At 64.8% G+C, this 17,088-nt stretch overlaps 2 protein-coding genes across 3 annotated transcripts in view; both read left to right on the forward strand.

The window, feature by feature from the left end:
• Positions 1-906: 906 nt before the first annotated feature.
• On the forward strand, positions 907-15,403 carry SEZ6 (seizure related 6 homolog). 2 transcript variants are annotated; one of them, XM_048324820.1, is made up of 17 exons: positions 907-1,016; positions 8,477-9,046; positions 9,119-9,252; positions 10,139-10,331; positions 10,648-10,833; positions 10,910-11,078; positions 11,410-11,576; positions 11,659-11,853; positions 12,160-12,298; positions 12,382-12,578; positions 12,655-12,849; positions 12,929-13,120; positions 13,201-13,398; positions 13,495-13,533; positions 13,635-13,755; positions 13,829-13,931; positions 14,457-15,403. In XM_048324820.1, the coding sequence occupies exons 1-17, from the start codon at positions 953-955 to the stop codon at positions 14,487-14,489; spliced, it is 2,895 nt and encodes a 964-aa protein (XP_048180777.1). In that variant the 5' UTR covers positions 907-952; the 3' UTR covers positions 14,490-15,403. The 2 variants fall into 2 exon arrangements, with proteins under 2 accessions (XP_048180777.1, XP_048180779.1); XM_048324822.1 differs by having other exon boundaries at positions 14,473-15,403.
• Positions 15,404-16,248: 845 nt separating this feature from the next.
• PHF12 (PHD finger protein 12) overlaps positions 16,249-17,088 on the forward strand; it is a 32,151-nt gene continuing 31,311 nt past the window's right edge. Inside the window, exons 1-2 of the mRNA XM_048324256.1 lie at positions 16,249-16,422; positions 16,747-16,928. Of these exons, the coding sequence (XP_048180213.1) occupies positions 16,357-16,422; positions 16,747-16,928 (248 nt within the window). The 5' untranslated portion in view covers positions 16,249-16,356. The remainder of the gene's footprint in view (positions 16,423-16,746; positions 16,929-17,088) is intronic.

The raw sequence follows: 17,088 nt of genomic DNA on the forward strand, positions 1-17,088 counted from the left end.
TTCATACTTTTAACACCCGCAAGAGCCGTCCATCAGCCAAGATGGAGCTGCTCGGTGCCGGTGCCAACACCATCTGCCCGCTGCAGGGCTGGCTGCCCACCGGGACCCCGAGGCAGGGGGCTGGGGAGGGGCTGTTGGACCCCCACCATAACGAATACCAGCCCTCCTCTGTGCTGTGCCGGGTCTAGGTGTCTCTGCTTGGGGGATGACGAACCCAGCCCTAATTTGGGCTATTTAGGGATAAGGAAGGGCAGCCTGGGGGGGGTTGTGGTGAGAGTTCTGGTGGGTGGGGCGGCAGGATCTGGTGAGGTGGGTACCGAGCACCTTTGCCACAGCCCTCGGTGGCTCCCACCCCGAAGGGTTGTCGGGATTCGGGGAGAAAGGGGGGCTTAGGCGATCCCCCTCCCCCAGCCTTCCTCTCCAGCTTTAGCAGGCGCCGCACTCGAAGAGTTACGGCGTGGGGGTGGGGTAGCAGGGAGGAGCCCCCCCCTCCCAGCCTGCGGGATTGCAGGGCGCCGTGCTCGGAGACTTACGGCCACGGGTGGGTGGGGGGAGGCCCCCCCCGCTTCATCCCTGGAATCAGCGAGCGCCTCACTTGGAGCATTACGGCAGTCCCCCCGCCCTGTCCTCGGGATTGGCGAGCGCCGCGCTCGGAGCATTACGGCGGCGAGATTTGAGGGGGAGGCGGGCAGAGCCCCCCCCCCACACACACCCACCTCCCCCCCATCCCCGGCGCTGGGTGTGCGCCGCGCTCGGAGCATTACGGCGGGGGGGGGGGGCTGAGGGGGAGGCGGGCAGAGCCCCCCCCGATCCTTGGATTGGTGTGCGCCGCGCTCGGAGCATTACGGCCCCCCCCCGCCGCCGTCCCCGGTATCGGCGGGCGCCGCTCGGGGCGCCGCCGCCGCCGCCGCGCCCGCAGCGGAGCTGTCCGCGGTGCTGACCGCCGCCGGCCATGGGCCCGCCGCCCGCGCTGCTCCTGCCGCTCCTCGCCGCGCTGCTCCGCGCTCCGGTACACGGTAAGCGCCGGCCGACACCCCGGGTCACCCCCGCCGCGCACACCGACCACCCTTTCGGTACCGGGTGGTCTCAACCCGTCTCCGTCGCCGCTAAACTTTGCCAACTCGTGCTCGCCCCTCGGTGGGGAGGGGAGGCTCCCCGTTTCCCCCCGTTGAACCGAGAACTCCCCTCCCCGTTATCCGCCCCACCGCCACCCCCTCCGGGGACGCGCACAGCGCTTTGCAGCCGGGCTGGTGCAACGCCGCCCCCGGCAGGCTCCGGCGGCAGCCCCTCTGCCGGTGTTACCGGCGGGAGTGGGGCGAGCATCGCTGCACCGGGGACTGGGCAGGCACGGCGGGACCCGCTCCCGCGGTCACCGAGCCCTTCGAGCCACCCTCGAGCTGGCTATGCCGTGACCCGGTCCCTCCGTGCGGTCCCCACTGCCGGGTGGGGGGCACTGGGGGCATTTGGTTCTTTCCCCCTCTCCTCCCGCTTGGGGTGACCCCTCCAGCTCTGCGGGGGACACGGGGGACGCAGGGGTGGCGGGTGTTGGCTCTTGCCAAGGAGAGCAGCCAACACCCAGCTCGGCTCCTTGGCTCTGGCACCCATAGGGCACCGGAAGCCTCGATGCTTCTCGGCTCTGCTGCCCCAAAAATAGGATTGGGGACCCTCCAAGGCTTGGGGAGACCTGTCAGGGATTGGGGTGCCCTGGAGCACTGTGGCCATGCACGGGGCGATGGGCGGGTCGTGGTCCAGCCCTGCTGGCCCCGGTGGGATGCGGGATGTGGGCACCGGCTGCAGGCAGCAGCCGTGCGGGGAGTTACATAAACTCCCCATCTGGCAGCGGAGCCCAGCCGGGGAAGGGCGCCGTGGCCCTGCGCCCGCTGCTATTCCCAGATCGCTCTGCCGCCTGGGGCTGCTGCCACAGCCTTCTTTCTTGGGAAAGGGAGGGGATGGGGACAGCAAGTGGGGCAATGCCATGGCATCCCCATCTCCTGCCCTGCCGGGGGGGCAGCAAAGCTGGAATGGGAAGTCCATGTCGCTGGCTCTGTCCTGGGAGCAGGGCCCTGGGCAGGGCAGGTTTCCCCCAAGGGAGGCTGGTGCTTACTGTGTCAGTTCAATAATTTCTAATGAGCAATTACGTCTAGTCAGTCCCCTAATTTCTGAATATCAATAAAGTTAATTAAACACTGCATGTGCATTTCCCAGAGTCTTAAAAGTAGGGATGCCCTGGGAGGTGCTGAGCTTTTCCCAGGCCTGGAACCCATGGGGTCCTGTCCACCCTGTATCCCTCCACCATGTGCTGGGAGCTGCCTGTGTGGCTCATGCCCCAAGCTCCCAATCCTCCATCAGGCAGGGCTCCCTGGGAGCACCGCGGGTTCCATGCAGCACTGCCACGCTCAGTGTCACTGTGGCCTTGACTTGGCATCGATGGGCTGGTGCTTGATGGGTATGAAGCCATGGGTTTGAGGGACATGGGGACAGGGAGTCTTAGACCCCTCATCCAGGATGGGGAGCTTGGTGATGTGCTCCGAGTGGTGGCAATGCAGGGTCTGATCCTATCTGTCTCCTGCCCCAACTGTGGGTCACCACCAGCCCCTGGTGTCCATAGGGGTTTGCCCCAGCAGAAAGAGGGGTCTGGACCCCATGGCACTGATGCAGCTGAGGAGTATGGTGCCGGGCACAGCTCCATCAGCCCCAGCCCACTGGAGCCCCTCTCCCCAGCTGTCCAAAGCCATGGAAGGCCAGGCTTTTTTTGTGGGTGTCAGCCACACTGGAAGGAGCTCCTTGTAATTTGGGCTCCTGGCAGCCTGGGGTAAAGGGAGCAGCACAGGCTGTGGTAAGGGGTACAGGGCCTGGCCGTGCCCCCATGAGCTGTGCCACGGCATCCAGCATCAGCCAGAAGCACTGTGCCCACAGGGGTGATGTATTTGGGGGACACGGTGCCCTGGGCATGTGGGTGCTGGCTGGGGTCTCAGTGTGAGGGGGGGGAGCTGGGGAAGGAGGCAGGCGCCTGCTCCGGTAATTAACGGCGCGTGTGCTTGTGCCCTGCGTGCCTCGGAGGAGTTCGTCACCGCCACGCTGCCGTGCCGCCAGGCCAGGATTATCTGGATAATACTCTTAAGCCAGGGAGTGGGAGGGCACGGTCGTCCCGCGGGGATGTGGGGCGCGGGCTGAGCCAACCACCCCCACCATTGCCTGGGAGCCCGATTGCCGCAGGCATCGTCTGTGGGTTTGCAGTGGCAGGGATGAAATTGGCTCAGGGTGCTGTGCCAAGCAGGGCTGCCAGGCAGAGCCAGAGCAGTGAGAATGTGGGGGAAAATGGGGTGCAAAGAAGCTTGGGCAAGGACACGACAAGGGCACCCCCAGGCCTGGTTTGGAGCAGCAGAGAACCCCCCACTTCTATGGTGCTGGTGGGACCCCCAGGTTGGCACTGGGCTCCTGGGGCTGTCACTCTCTCTGTGCAGCCCCTGCCGGAGCAGGGACTGTGGCTGACCCTGGCTGTGGGGTCCTCTGGGAGCACCAACAGCCCCCAGGGGAGGTGGATGAAGTTGTGTCTCCAGCGGCTCTGACGGGAGAGGATAATTTCGCCTCCAATCAATTCTTTAAATGCGCACAATTGAAAGATTGCCTCTGAAAGCTGCCTATAAGCAGGGAGGTAATGGATTCCCTCCAGTTGCAGGCAAGAGCTCGGGAGTGGCAGCACCCCTTCCTCCTGCTGCTGGGGAGATGGGGACAACCGGAGGACCAGCATGCTCCCACCATGAGCATCCTCGGGTGGGTGAAGGGGCTGCCTGGAGCCCTCAGAGGCAGCTGGGGATGCCTCTATCTGCCTGGCTGACTGCCAGCCTGCACTGTGCTGAGACCTGGCACTGCTCATCACATCTTCCGAGGTGCCAGGGGGTCCCGTTGGCCAAGGCTGGGGATCTGCTCGGCCCCCAGCCTGCAGGAGAAGTGGCAGCGGCCAGCCCGCACGCTCGCTGTGCCAGTAGGAATTATTACATATATAATTTAAATGCAGTAACGAGCTGTGCTGAAGGGATCAAATATTAATCAGCTGCAAGAGCGCTGCTCTGACCCTGTGAAAATGGAGAGAGGTGTTTGAAACGCCAAATCAGCCGGTGCTTGGCGATGAGCGGTGCTGGGCGATGAGCGAGGTGATGCTTGGGCAGGGCAGGCTCTGGTAGTCCCCAGATGCCCTGGGGAGTGGCAGCAAGGGAAAATGTTGGCTGTAAAACCAGCCCTCAGTGGCTTCCAGAACTGGATGGTTCATCCTCTAGGAAAAGCAGTGCTGGAGCAGGGTGTGGGGCTGGCTGGGAGGGACACAGTGCTGGGGACAGCTGAGATGCTGGCTCTGGCAGGAGCAGGCGGCGATGGGAGGGAATGGTGTCTGCAGGAAGTATGACATGGCTGAGCAGCCCAACGCGGAGCCCGACAAGCAGCTCTCGCTCGCCTCCCGCAACCGATTCCAATTGCTGTCTCTGGCAGTGGGCGGAGGGAAGGGGAGACGGGAGCTGGGTGGGCAGCGTGGCCCTGCTCGCCCTGCCTGACTCCCGCCCACTCTGGGCAGGCATCCCCAGCACCCAGGGGTGCCCCGAGGGCTGAATGCCCCCCTGCCACCCAGAGGGGTGAGCTGTGCTGGGTCCCAGGGAGACCAGAGCTTGCACAGAGCCCCATGGGGGCCTGGCACCTACATCATGTGGCGTGGTACCGAGCGGGTACTGCCCAGCAGTGGGGTATCCATCACAGGAAAGCCTGGGGGAGAGGCTGGTTTGGGTGCTGTCAGCCCAGGGAGGGGGGACATGGCACAGCACAGTGCTTGGGTCTGAAATAGCAGCAGACATACAATTTATCACCGCTGCTGCCACGCAGGGAAATTGCTGTAGAAACCCATTAGCTCCGCAGGGAGAATGGGGAAGGGGGATTACATGTGCTGTGGGTGGCGAGGAGGGGACAAGGGCCCCATTGGCATCCACCAGGTGGGGAGGGAAGAAAGCCCCGGGGATGGGCACCCAGCTGGCCGCTGGGTTCTGCCCTCATGCCCACCCCGTGCCGGTGGTGCTCAGGGCGCTCGGTGTGTCAGCCAGCACTCGGCCGCCGCGATGCTCCAGGGAACCGGTTGCGGTGATGTGACATGTGTCAGCGGGTAAATGACTGTTCAATTCAAGGAGAATTGCAAAACATACAAGGTCAAATGCTTCCCCGCCAGCGCTGCCATGAATATTAAAGCCGAGCTCCTCAGATAGCTGCCAGGGCTGGCGGCCGCACTCGCCAGCGGTGTCCCCAGGCACCAGGGCAGCCCCTTGGGTCCCTGCTCCAGCTGCTCTAACAGGCTCAGCTTGGCCGTGGGCATCTGGGGTCACTGGCAGTGCCAGGGTGGAGGTAGCCATGTAGCAGGATGTGGATGCCAGTATAGCTGCCAGCTGGCCACGCTGGGTGCCAGTGGTTTGTCTGCGTGGCAGCGGTGACAGCTGGGTGGCAGGGGAGCTGGCTGCACAGTCCTGCCTGTGCCCACCCGCCCCTGCCTGCACCCTCACACCATCTGTGCGCTCCTGCCTGCATCTGCCCACCCACGCCTGCCTGCATCCCGACAATGCCTGCATTCCCACGCTGCCTACACCTGCCCACTCACCACCTGCACCCACCTGTATTCTCTGCCTGCTCCTGCCCACGCTGCCTTCACACCTGGAAGCAAGCCCTGTTCCCTGCCTGGGGTCCCCAGGGCCACCAGGGCAGGGGACAGGTAGGGATCTGGCATCAATAGGGTGTGCTCCCTCTCCTGTTCCTGTTGTGGAGGCTGGGGGTGGTCCAGGGGGCTGGGGGCTGTGGGACAGGGAGGCTGTGGGTGGGGGAGCATGGTGTCAGCTGCCTGACAGCTCATGCATCACAGCTGCCGGCCCTGGCCATAGGGGCAAAGCCAGATTAGATTTTAAATTGGAAAATAAACCTAGAGTCTGGTGAGGCCCAGCCCCTGTCCTCACCCCGTGCCAGGCACATGGCTACCTGCACCTCCCCCTTTCCTCCATCCTACAGATGGGGAAACTGAGGCACGGAACACCACTGTGCGCTGTGATGCTCCTGGGGCCACCAAGGGCCCTGCCCTGTCCCCTCCCTGAGCTGGGCACTCTGTTATTGCTTTCTTGGCGGGCAGCATCGATCGGTGCTCCCTGGGCGGCTGCGTGCCGCCTTATTTATTTATTTGTGACAGCAGGCGGCATCGATTCCCGCCGGGGGGGCCTCCGCCTGCCACAGCCGGATTAGTCTCTGGCATCTCCCAGCTGCTGTTAATAAACTCCCACCCGACAAAGCCAATGGGAGGGATTAGGACCCCCTCTCCGCTGTGGCCGTGGGCACGTGGCCAGCTTGCCGAGGGACCCCGACAGGCATATGGCTACTGGGGACTTGACAGCCCCTTTGCCCACCCTGAGTTTGGCGGGGTGGCTGCTGGGTGCCAGGGCCCAGAGGGCTGTGTGCTGGGTAGCCAGCCCCATGTCAGCAGTCCCTGGTCACCTTGGGGACATGGGAGGGACATAGCTGTGGCACTGGAGATAAGCTGCTTAGAGACATCTATGGAGGCGGAGGCTCTAATCCCGTGGTGTTCATGGGGCATGGGTGGCAGCAGCTGGGCACCCGCTGCCTTCCCACGGTGTCCTGAGCATCCTGTATCCCCAGCCCCAAGCATCCCCCGGTGCCAAGAGCATCCTGTGGTACCCAGAGCACCACACAGAGCCCAGGGCAGTGCCTGGTGCCAACCCTGCCCAGCCCAGGGTGCAGAGTATCGAGATGGGACCTGTTGTAGGATCCTTGCTGTAAGGCCTGGCCTTAGCCAGTCGCCTCCATGGGGACCACTGTGCTCCCTAGTACCCCGGGCAGGTGAGATGCCCATGGAGAGGAGTGTCCAGGGGACTGGGTGGGCATCTCTAGCCCAGCCTTCACCGCATGGGGCAGTGGTGACAGCGCAGGGCCCAGCCCCGAGCACTAATCTGCTATTAAAGCCTAACGGAGATTTTGGCGCCCTTCAGTATAAACTCATTAACTTTTATGTTCTAATAAATGGATCCTATTAAAATATAATTCTGGCCTTGCTGGGGGGCAAGTGAACCTTTCGGAGCTGGTGTGGGCAGGTGTCCCTGCTGTGCCTCTGTGCCCAGGGCATTATTGTCCCAGCACGATGGCAGGGGGTCGGTGGGGACACGGGGTGGGTAGCAGGGGTGTGAGGATGCCTGCCAGCACCCAGCAGCTCCCCACTACGCTGCACACCCAAGATAATGTGTCTTAATAGTCCCTTAAAAGCAGCAGTCGCAGAGTAATTAATCTTCGCGGGGCCCTGCCCTGCTACGGATAGGGATAATTACCCGGTAATTGGCAGTATCGTGTCATCAGTGCCTGTGCACGGCGGCAAGACGTGCCCACGCACTCCCGTGGCCTCGTGCCTCACACCGGGGCCTCAGAGGGATGCTGGTGTCACCATGGTATCCCCTCTGCCGTGGCACGGCAGGGCTGGGCGACACCGAGATATGCCCAGCAGGAGAGGGGATGGTGCTGTGCCAGATCCGGGAGCAGGAGATGCTGGGTGACTCATTAGGGCTGATTAAATTCTCTTTTATTTTTGGTCTGAAGGCTGTAAGTGGCTGGGCTGGGCACGCTGGGGATTTGCTCAGGAACTAATGTCTGGGAGGGACACGGGGCTGTGACAGGGGAATCCCTGTGGTTGTGGGTGGGAGGGGGGGGAGCATCGACGGGGTAGGGGGTTCCCTACAGACTCACACTGCTCAGGGACAGCCTGGCTGGAAAGAAGGTGAGCTCTCTGGTAGCCTGGAGGAGGGTCCAAGTGTCCAGGCTCCGGTGACATTCCTGGTGCAGCCATGGCAGTCAGAGTAATCACCTGCGTGCCTGCCCTCTGGGAATGTGCAGTCCCGGGGAAACCTCGGCACGGGATGGCCACCTCTGTGGTGAAGGATAATCAGTGATCAGGGACACCCAATCCCGGGGCTGTCTCCATCAGGGCTGGCTCAGAGGAGTGGGCACCCCTTCACGTGGTACAAGCTGCAGATGTGCATTAATTAGCCAGAGCTTAATTTCCAGGGCTGCCCCAGTGAAGGGTATGCTGGGGAGAGGGTGTCACAATCCCGCTGCATGTGGCTTGTTTGCCATCCTGGTTTTGGGGGAATATTGGTGTGCAGGAAAGCGTTAGTCCTTGGAGCAGCACTCGCCCACGGTGCAGGCCTGATCCATGGGGAGGTGTTGGTCTGCAGGGGTCTGTGGCACTGCACAAGCACCACTCCCCAGAGCTGCATCCACACCTGATACAGCATCAGCCCTTGTCCAAGCACTGGTCCCTGGTGCCACTGAGGGCACAGTGTTGGTCTGTGATGAAGCATCACTCCCTGGTGCACCACCAGTCCCCCGTTCCCTGTCAGTCCCCAACAGAGCATCACTCCACACGTCCCCAGCATCCCATGTTCTTTCCTCCCTCCAGGCTCCAACGGGCTGGCAAGGAAGACCGGGGAGAGTGCTGAGGTGGAGCCGACGGCGCTGCCCACGCCGGCAGAGCGGGAGGCAGAGGCTCACTTTGTGAGCACGGCGCCCACACTCAAGATCCTCAACCATCACCCGCTGCTGGAGGACCTGCTGCACGAAGCCTTCCTGAAGAAGGACTACCTGGCCCAGGCACCATTCCTGCCTGCTGGTGCTGGCCCCTTCCTCCCTGCCGGTGCCCTCCAGCCGGCCCCCGGCCCCCCAGAACCCAAGCCCTCACCCCGCACCCCTGCCCTGCCCCGGCCTGCCTTCCCCACTGACCCGCTGACCACGCCAGCAGGGCGTCCCGGGCCATGGGGGGAGGCGTGGGGGGCTGTGCCGGGTGCAGACCCCTCGTGGTCCCCCTCTGGGGTGCCAGAGTCAAGCACTGCATCCCCCAGCCAGGCACCCACCACGGCTGGCACATCCCTGGCACCCCGCACCGGGGCCGCTGTGGTGCCTGGGGATGAGGAAGGGACCACCACCACCTCCACCATCACCACCACCACTGTCACCACACTGCAGGGGCCAGGTGAGCGCCAGGGAGGGAGTCAGGTGGAGCTGGGGTGAAGTGGGGCTGAGCTGGGGTCTCTTCTGTCACCAGCTCCCTGCAACCGGACGCTGGCGGGTCCCGAGGGCTGGCTGGTGTCCCCAGAGCCAACCGGTGGCCCCTATGATGGCAGCCTGGACTGCACCTACACCATCTCTGTCTACCCTGGCTATGGTGTGGAGCTCAAGGTGAGCTGAGGACTGAGGGTGGGACAGGGTGCCAAGAGCCTGCAGACAAGTGTGGCATGTCCCCTACTCTGTGCCATGGCTGTGTGTCTGTGCAGGGTGCAGCAAACACATGGTCTTGTCCCTGTCCTTGTCCCCATTCCTGTGTCCTTAAGCCAAGAGAGCTGGCTCAGGGCATTGCCTACCCTCAGGGCCCAGCACAGGGATGTGGGTACATGAGCTGGTGGGATGGATGCCCCAGGATGCTCTGTGCCCACCAGCTGCTGTGGCTGGCACCCATCACAAAGAAGTGCTGCGAGATTTAATTAACAAAGCCCTGATGGAGAAGGTGTGAGCAGTGCCAGCAGGTGCCATGCTGTGCTGCAAGGGCCAGGAGCACCCAGCGCCCATCTGCCAGGAGCAGAGGCTGACAGCAAATCCTGCTGTGCTGAGGCCATGTGCTGCTCCCATCAGTGGCACGTGGCCATGTGCCCCCATCTCTGCTGAAGCCACCACAGGGCAGTGCCGTGGCTTGTCGAAAGCCAGCAGTGAGCCAGAGGCAGCATCTCCACCATCAGCCCTCCTCCAGCCCACACTCACCCGTGCTGCTGCTCCTCACCATGCAGCATAGCTTAATTAACATCATTAATAGCAAATTGCTCCAGAGGGCGAGGCTGGCTGTCTGCAAGGCTGCCAGCGTGGGCCTGGCTGTGCCGTGGTGCTCTGGCAGAGCACCGGCTGGGCCCTGCTGCTCGTGGCATGGGGGATGATTTATGGCACTGCTAACCGTGTTTGAAAGGCACTGCCCCGCACAGACAAGCTCCAGTGGGCTATCGACCACAGAGAAGCCACTCAAGGACCAGCTCCGAGCCAGGCAATGCTGTGGTGGTGACACTTGTGTCCCCTGCAGGTAGAGAACATCAGCCTGGCAGAAGGGGAGACGCTGACGGTGGAGAGCACGGGAGGCCTGGAGCCCAACCTCCTGGCCAACGAGTCCTTCCTGCTGCGGGGCCAGGTCATCCGCAGCCCAGCCAACCTCCTCACCTTGCGCTTCCAGAGCCCCCGGCCCCCCAGCCCTGGCTCCTACCACTTTCACTACCAAGGTATGGGGCTCAGACCCCTCTCTACCCTCTGGGAGCTTCCCTGCCAATGTGGTGCTAATTTGGGTCGTGGCGATACACCAGCAGTTCATCTGTGTTGCTGGTGCGTTATAAGTGAGCACTGACCAGGTAATCTCTCCATGAGAGTTAATTTGCCTTAGCAATTATGGGTTCATTTAGCATCATTCTCAGCAGCCACAGACACCGTGTCACTCAGCCCTGCCACACCCAGGCATTTCTGGGGGTCTGGGGAGGCAGTTTCTGGCTTCTGAGGGGCCCATTGCCGCTCACCCCTGGTAACACTGCCACCTGCCTCCAGCCTACCTGCTGAGCTGCCCCTTCCCAGCACGGCCGGCTTTCGGGGAGGTCTCCGTCAGCAGCCTGCACCCCGGTGGGGACGCCCGTTTCCGCTGCTCCACGGGATACCAACTGCAGGGCGCCCGCCGGCTCCTCTGCCGCAACGCCACCCGCCCCTTCTGGAGCGCCCGCGAGCCCCTCTGTCTCGGTAAGCACTGGGGCACCGTGGGGACACAGGACAGCTGGCACGGCACAGTCACCCACTGATGGTCCCTCTCCCACAGCGGCGTGCGGCGGGGTGGTCCGGAATGCCACAGTGGGACGCATTGTCTCGCCCGGCTTTCCCGGGAACTACAGCAACAACCTGACGTGCCACTGGCTGCTGGAGGCACCAGATGGCCACCGCCTGCACCTCCACTTCGAGAAGGTGTCACTGGCAGAGGATGATGACAGGTTTGGCTCTGGACCAAACTGAGGGGGTTGGGGGTGTGGGGTCACCCTGAGGCACAGGGCCACGTTCAAGGATGAGTGCTCTTGGCTATATCCAAGGATGGGTACCACTGGCCATATCCAAGGATGGGATCTGTCGTGGATGGGTGCCATTAGTCATATTTAAGGATGGGTGTTGCTCGCCATGGCCAAGTGTGGCTACTGTTGGCCACAGGCCATGGTCAAGGACAGGTGCTGTTGGCCATATTCAAGGAAGATAACCTCCAACCATGCCCAAGGATGGTGCTGTTGGCCATGGCCAGCACTGCACCCTGCCCTTGTCGTGCCTTGGCAGGCTCATCATCCGCAACGGCAACAACGTGGAGGCACCGCCGGTGTACGACTCCTACGAGGTGGAGTACCTGCCAATCGAGGGGCTGCTCAGCACCGGGCGCCACTTCTTCGTAGAGCTCACCACCGACAGCAGCGGGGCCGCTGCGGGCATGGCACTGCGCTATGAGGGTATGGGGCTGGGGCGTAGCGGGGAACCCAAACAGCCCCGTGCCCACCCGGCCCCTGTAGACCTTTGCCCCTGTGCCCGCAGCCTTCGAGCAGGGGCATTGCTATGAGCCCTTCGTCAAGTATGGGAACTTCACGGCCAGTGACCCCCGGTACCCTGTGGGTACCACAGTGGAGTTCAGCTGCGACCCTGGCTACACGCTGGAGCAGGGCTCCACCATCATCGAGTGCGTGGACCCCAGTGACCCGCAGTGGAATGAGACAGAACCAGCGTGCCGTGGTAGGTGCTGGTGCTGGGGGTTGCTGTGGATGGGGCACGAGGGATACTGCTGTTGTGTGGATGTTGTGTGATGGAGCTGAGGGACATGGTGTGAGTTGAAGCCAACAGGGATGGTGGGTGATGGAGCTGGGATGCTGGAGTGCGTACTGGAGCCAGGCATGGGCCACGATGGGTGCTGGAGTCACTGCGCCACAGTGTGTGCTTGAGCCGTAGTCACGGGGGATGGCGGGTGCCAGATCTGGGATGCTGGAGTGGGTCTTGTGGCGGGTGCCCCGTGGCAGTGCCAAGCCTGGTGTGTGCCCACAGCGGTGTGCAGCGGGGAGCTGACGGACACGGCCGGAGTGGTGCTGTCACCCAACTGGCCGGAGGCGTACGGGAAGGGCCAGGACTGCATCTGGGGGCTGCACGTGGAGGAGGACAAGCGCATCATGCTGGATGTCCGCGTGTGAGTTGTTGGGATGGCCCAGGATGGGGACAGTGGTGTGGGGGGTCTGTGCACTTCCTGCCCTCACTGCCCCCCTGCCCCAGGCTGCGGCTGGGCTCGGGGGACATGCTGACCTTCTATGATGGGGATGACCTGACGGCGCGGATCCTGGGCCAGTACACGGGTGCCCGTGGCCGCTTCAAGCTCTACGCATCCACTGCCGATGTCACCGTCCAGTTCCAGTCTGACCCTGGTGCCGGTGCCTTTGCCTATCGGCAGGGCTTTGTCATCCACTTCTCTGGTGAGCCCCGCAGTGGGACAGTGTCACTGGTGTCTGCAGTGTCCCCACTGCCCTGCTCATCCCTCCATGCCCACAGAGGTCCCCCGTAATGACACCTGCCCTGAGCTGCCAGACATCGCCAATGGCTGGAAGACGTCCTCACAGCCGGAGCTTCTCCATGGGACTGTGGTCACCTTCCACTGCTACCCCGGCTTCCAGCTGACCGGCACTGACCTCCTGATGTGTCACTGGGACCTGACGTGGAGTGGTGACCTGCCCTCCTGTGAGCGGGGTGAGTGATGCCCACCAGTGACCCCCTGCTCTGCGGCGCATCCCCAGCCACCATCACTATCGGTCACTCCCACCTGCAGTGACAACCTGCCGGGACCCTGGGGATGCTGAGCACAGCCGCAGGGTGGTCTCCAATCCTAAATTCCCGGTGGGAGCCACCGTGCAGTACGTCTGTGACAAGGGCTATGTCCTGGCGGGCACTGGGACCCTCACCTGCCATGACCGTGCTGCGGGGGGACCCAAGTGGAGTGACCGTCTCCCCAAGTGCATCCGTGAGTTGGACACCCCCTCCCCCGGGCATATCCCCCAAGTCGGTGGCGAGCAGTGACCCCACCATACCCCTGCCCCGCAGCGGAGACGTATGAGCCCTGCCACAACCCCGGCGTGCCGGCGGGCGGGCGGCAGAACCCGGAGCGGCGGCTGTACCCGGCGGGAGCCACCCTACACTTCTCCTGCACCGCCGGCCGGGCGCTGCTGGGCGAGGGCAGCCTGCGCTGCCTGCCCGGGCACCCCTCACGCTGGAGCGGCTCCCCTCCCATCTGCAAGGCGGGTGAGAGGACCACCCCCCACCCCCGCACCCCGCCGGCACCGCTCGGCACCCCACTTCTCACCCCCGGTGTTGGTTTCTTTCTTCCCCCTCCTCCAGCCTCCTACGATGAGTTTTACAGCAACCGCAACCTGGATGGTAAGGGCAAGGGTGTGCTGGGGTGCCGGGGCATGGATGGGCACCCAGGGTGTGGCCAATGTGGGGTGTCCCCTCGGTGAGTCCCCAAATCTCCTGGACAGCTGTGGCCAAGGCCGTGCCCTCGGGGACAACGCTGGAGGGCACCAACGTTGCCATCGCTGTCTTCCTGCCCGTGCTGGTGGTGGCCCTGCTCATCGGGGGCATTTATCTCTACTTCTCCAAGTGAGTGGCCCACTGGCCCCTGTCACCCTATGATGCCCTCCTGCTGCCCACTCCAGCTGCCCTTTCCCCACAGGCTCCAGGGGAAGCCGGTCCTGCAGCTGCCCCTTGCCGGCTCCCACCCCTATGACCACATCACCGTGGAGTCGGCTTTTGACAATCCCACCTATGAGACAGGAGTAAGTACTGGCCCCCACACCCCCCATCTGGGGCTGGGCACCCCAGGGACCCTGCATCGCATAGGCCACCTGTGCCAGGGACAGGCGTGGGATGGGGTCATGTGTTCCAGGAACCATGCATTAGATAGGACATCCACCCAGGAACCAGACAGGGGATGGGACATGCACGCAGAGACCACCCATGGGATGATATGTCTATCCAGGGACCATTCACTGGATGGACATCTGGTTAGGGACCACACATGGGATGGAACATTGATCCAGGGACCACATGTGGGGTGGGATATCCATCTAGGCACCACACTTTAGTTCAGACAACCATCAGGGACCACACACACTATCTGGGATATCCATCCAGGGACCATGGACAGGATGGACACTAATCCAGGACCCACGTTTGGGATGGGACACGCATCCCCAGGGCTGTCTGTAGTCTGGGATGGGAGTCTGTCCTTATGGGATGGGAGATGCCCTATCCCTGCCCCAGGCACCCCGTTGCACTGCCGAGTGTCCAACCCCTTGCAGTCTGTTTTCTTTGCAGGACACGAGGGAATATGAGGTGTCCATCTAGGTGTGGGCAGCATGGAGCTTGGTGCTGCAGCCACCCCTCCCGGACCCCCCCGTGCCCACCGGCCCCCGGCACGGGCTGGGAACACCTCTCCCAAGGAGACTCAAGCCGAGCGCTTGGCAGGACCCACCTGGGCACCATCCACCCCCCTGCCACCCCCAATCCATCCGGACCCCCGTGGGGTCTGCCCGAGCCCCACTGTCACCCAGCCCCCCGCACTGGGCTCATGAGAGGCTGAGCCAGTGGGGGTCCCTGGACCCCATCCTGCCCCCCCCCCCCCCCGGCCCCTGAGCCAGCGAGGGCCCCTGGACTTTATCCTGTCCTTTAGGCTCCATCCTTCCCTCCAGCCCCCCGCAGGGGGAAAACAGCAGCCCCCCACAGTCCCCGCGACGGAGGAGTGACACAGGCAGGGGGGAGCAGCGCTGTGGGGACCCCCAGGTAAGGACAGGGCTCCCCGGGGCTGCAGCGGGGAGGGGACGAAGCCCCGGGGGTTGGGCGAGGGGCTTGGGTGGCCATGTGTGTGCTCCCCCCGCTCTCGCCCCCCACCCAGCACAGGGCTGGCTCCCCCGCACCCCCCGTGTCTCCCACCGCCGCCACGCAGGGACGTGTCCCCCCCGTGCCCCCAGCATGCTGCGTGTCCCCCCGGCCCCGCTTGCTTCGCCCTCCCCGGGGGGGTCCCTTCCGCCACCAGCGTGTCCCCCCCGCGCGTCCCGGCACCCCAGCGCGGCCAGACCCGGAGTGACGGGGTGGGCAGGGGCACCGGGCATGGCTGTGCCCCCCCCACCGCCGCGTCCCGCCCGGGCTAGTGACCCCGGCCCACGCCGCCCTCTCGATCTGGAGGGGGCACCGCCCCCCTCCCCATCTTTTGGTTGTTTCATTAATAAAAACTGGTGTTTTAGAAGAAGCGATGACGTCTTCCTCAGCGGGGCCGGGCAGCTCGGAAGTGGGATACACCCACACCCCACAGCGTGGACTTTGAGCCCACTTCCCAGACACCCCCATGACATCTCGAACCCCCGCACCCTCCCCTCCCGTGCTCTCTGGTGGGGGGGGGGGGGGGGGGGGGGTGTGTGTGGGAACACTGCCGCTTTAAGAGGCGTGGCCTCTGTCTGTGTGACGTCACAACCAGGAACCACGCCCCTGCCACCCCTGCGCGCCGCGCGCCCCCTGCCGACGCGCGCGTGCCCCGCCGCCCCGCCCCGCGCCGTTACGTCACTGACGTCCCCGCTACCGCGCCTCCTCCCTGGAACGTGACGGCCGCCGTGCGCCTGCGCGAGGGGAGGGCGGGGAGAGGGCGGAGCCAGCAGGAGCCGGGGCGGGGTGGAGCCGCGCGGGGCCGTGCTTCGCGCACGCGCAGTGACTCCGCGTGCGCCCCGCCGCCCCCCCCCCCGCCGCCGCCGCCGCCGCCGCCGCCGCCGCCGCGCCAGGTCCGCGCGCGGGAGGCGGCACGGAGCGCGCATGCGCGCGGGGCGGGCGGGGCGGGGGCGCGGAGTGCGCGTGCGCGCGGGGCCCGGAGCGTCGGCGCCGCCTGTGCGCGGGGCGTGCGCGGTGCGTGAGCGGCCGCGGCGGGCGCGGGGCCGCCGCCCCCTCCCTTCCTCACCCACCCACCCCCTGCGCGGCAATGGCAGCGGGCGTCGGGCCCCCCGCGGCCGCCCCCGGGCACGGCTGGAGGAGGAGGAGGACGACGCGCAAGCCGCAGCGGCCCGTGGGATAGGCCCCGCCGCCCGCCCGCCCCCGCCGCGCCGCGCCCCCCCCCCGCCGCCTCGACGCGGAGCCGCCGCTGAGGGGCCGCCGCACGTCCCCGCCTCGCTCCCTCTCGCCGGGGGGGGCTCTCGGGGCCGCTCCCGGGCTGGATGAATGTGGGAGAAGATGGAGACCAAGACGATCGTCTACGACCTGGACACCTCCGGGGGGCTGATGGAGGTGAGGCCCGGGACGCGGCGGCGGCGGGGGGGCCGGACCGGGGAGGCAGTGGGGCTGCAAGATGGCGAGGGACCCCCCCCCACCCCGGAGCCCCGTGGCCTTACAAGGAAGTGCGGAGGGACGGAGGCAGCTCGCCCGGCCCCCGGAGAGGCCCTGCCGGACACGGGGCGGGCGGGGCGGGCTCGGCCGGGGCTCTGTCCCCCCGCCGATCCCTTCCCGGAGGGCCCGGGGCCGCTGTCCCCCCGGCGGGCACGGGGAGAAGGGCGCTGGGTCAGGGTCCGTGCAGCCCCTCAGAGCCCGCTCTGTCTGTGTGTGCATGTGCAGCAAATCCAGGCCCTCCTGGCTCCCCCCAAGAGCGAAGATGGGGAGAAGAAGAGCAGGAGGCCCGAGAAGGAGCCCAGGCGAAGTGGCAGGGCCACTAACCACGATAGCTGCGATAGCTGCAAGGAAGGAGGGGATCTGCTGTGCTGCGATCACTGCCCCGCCGCTTTCCACCTCCAGTGCTGGTAAGGCTTGGCGCTCTCTCCCTCCGGATCTGCCCAGAGCACCTTCCCTCCGGTCGCTCCCGCTTCCCGTTAGGTCCCGGGGAGGGGAGGACGTGGGGCCGGCTGGAGCAGACAGGAACAAAAAGGAGATGCAAACCCTACTCGGGTCTATCCGTGCTGA

Source organism: Corvus hawaiiensis, chromosome 20 (genome assembly GCF_020740725.1).
Source record: "Corvus hawaiiensis isolate bCorHaw1 chromosome 20, bCorHaw1.pri.cur, whole genome shotgun sequence".
Taxonomy (NCBI): Eukaryota; Metazoa; Chordata; class Aves; order Passeriformes; family Corvidae; genus Corvus; species Corvus hawaiiensis.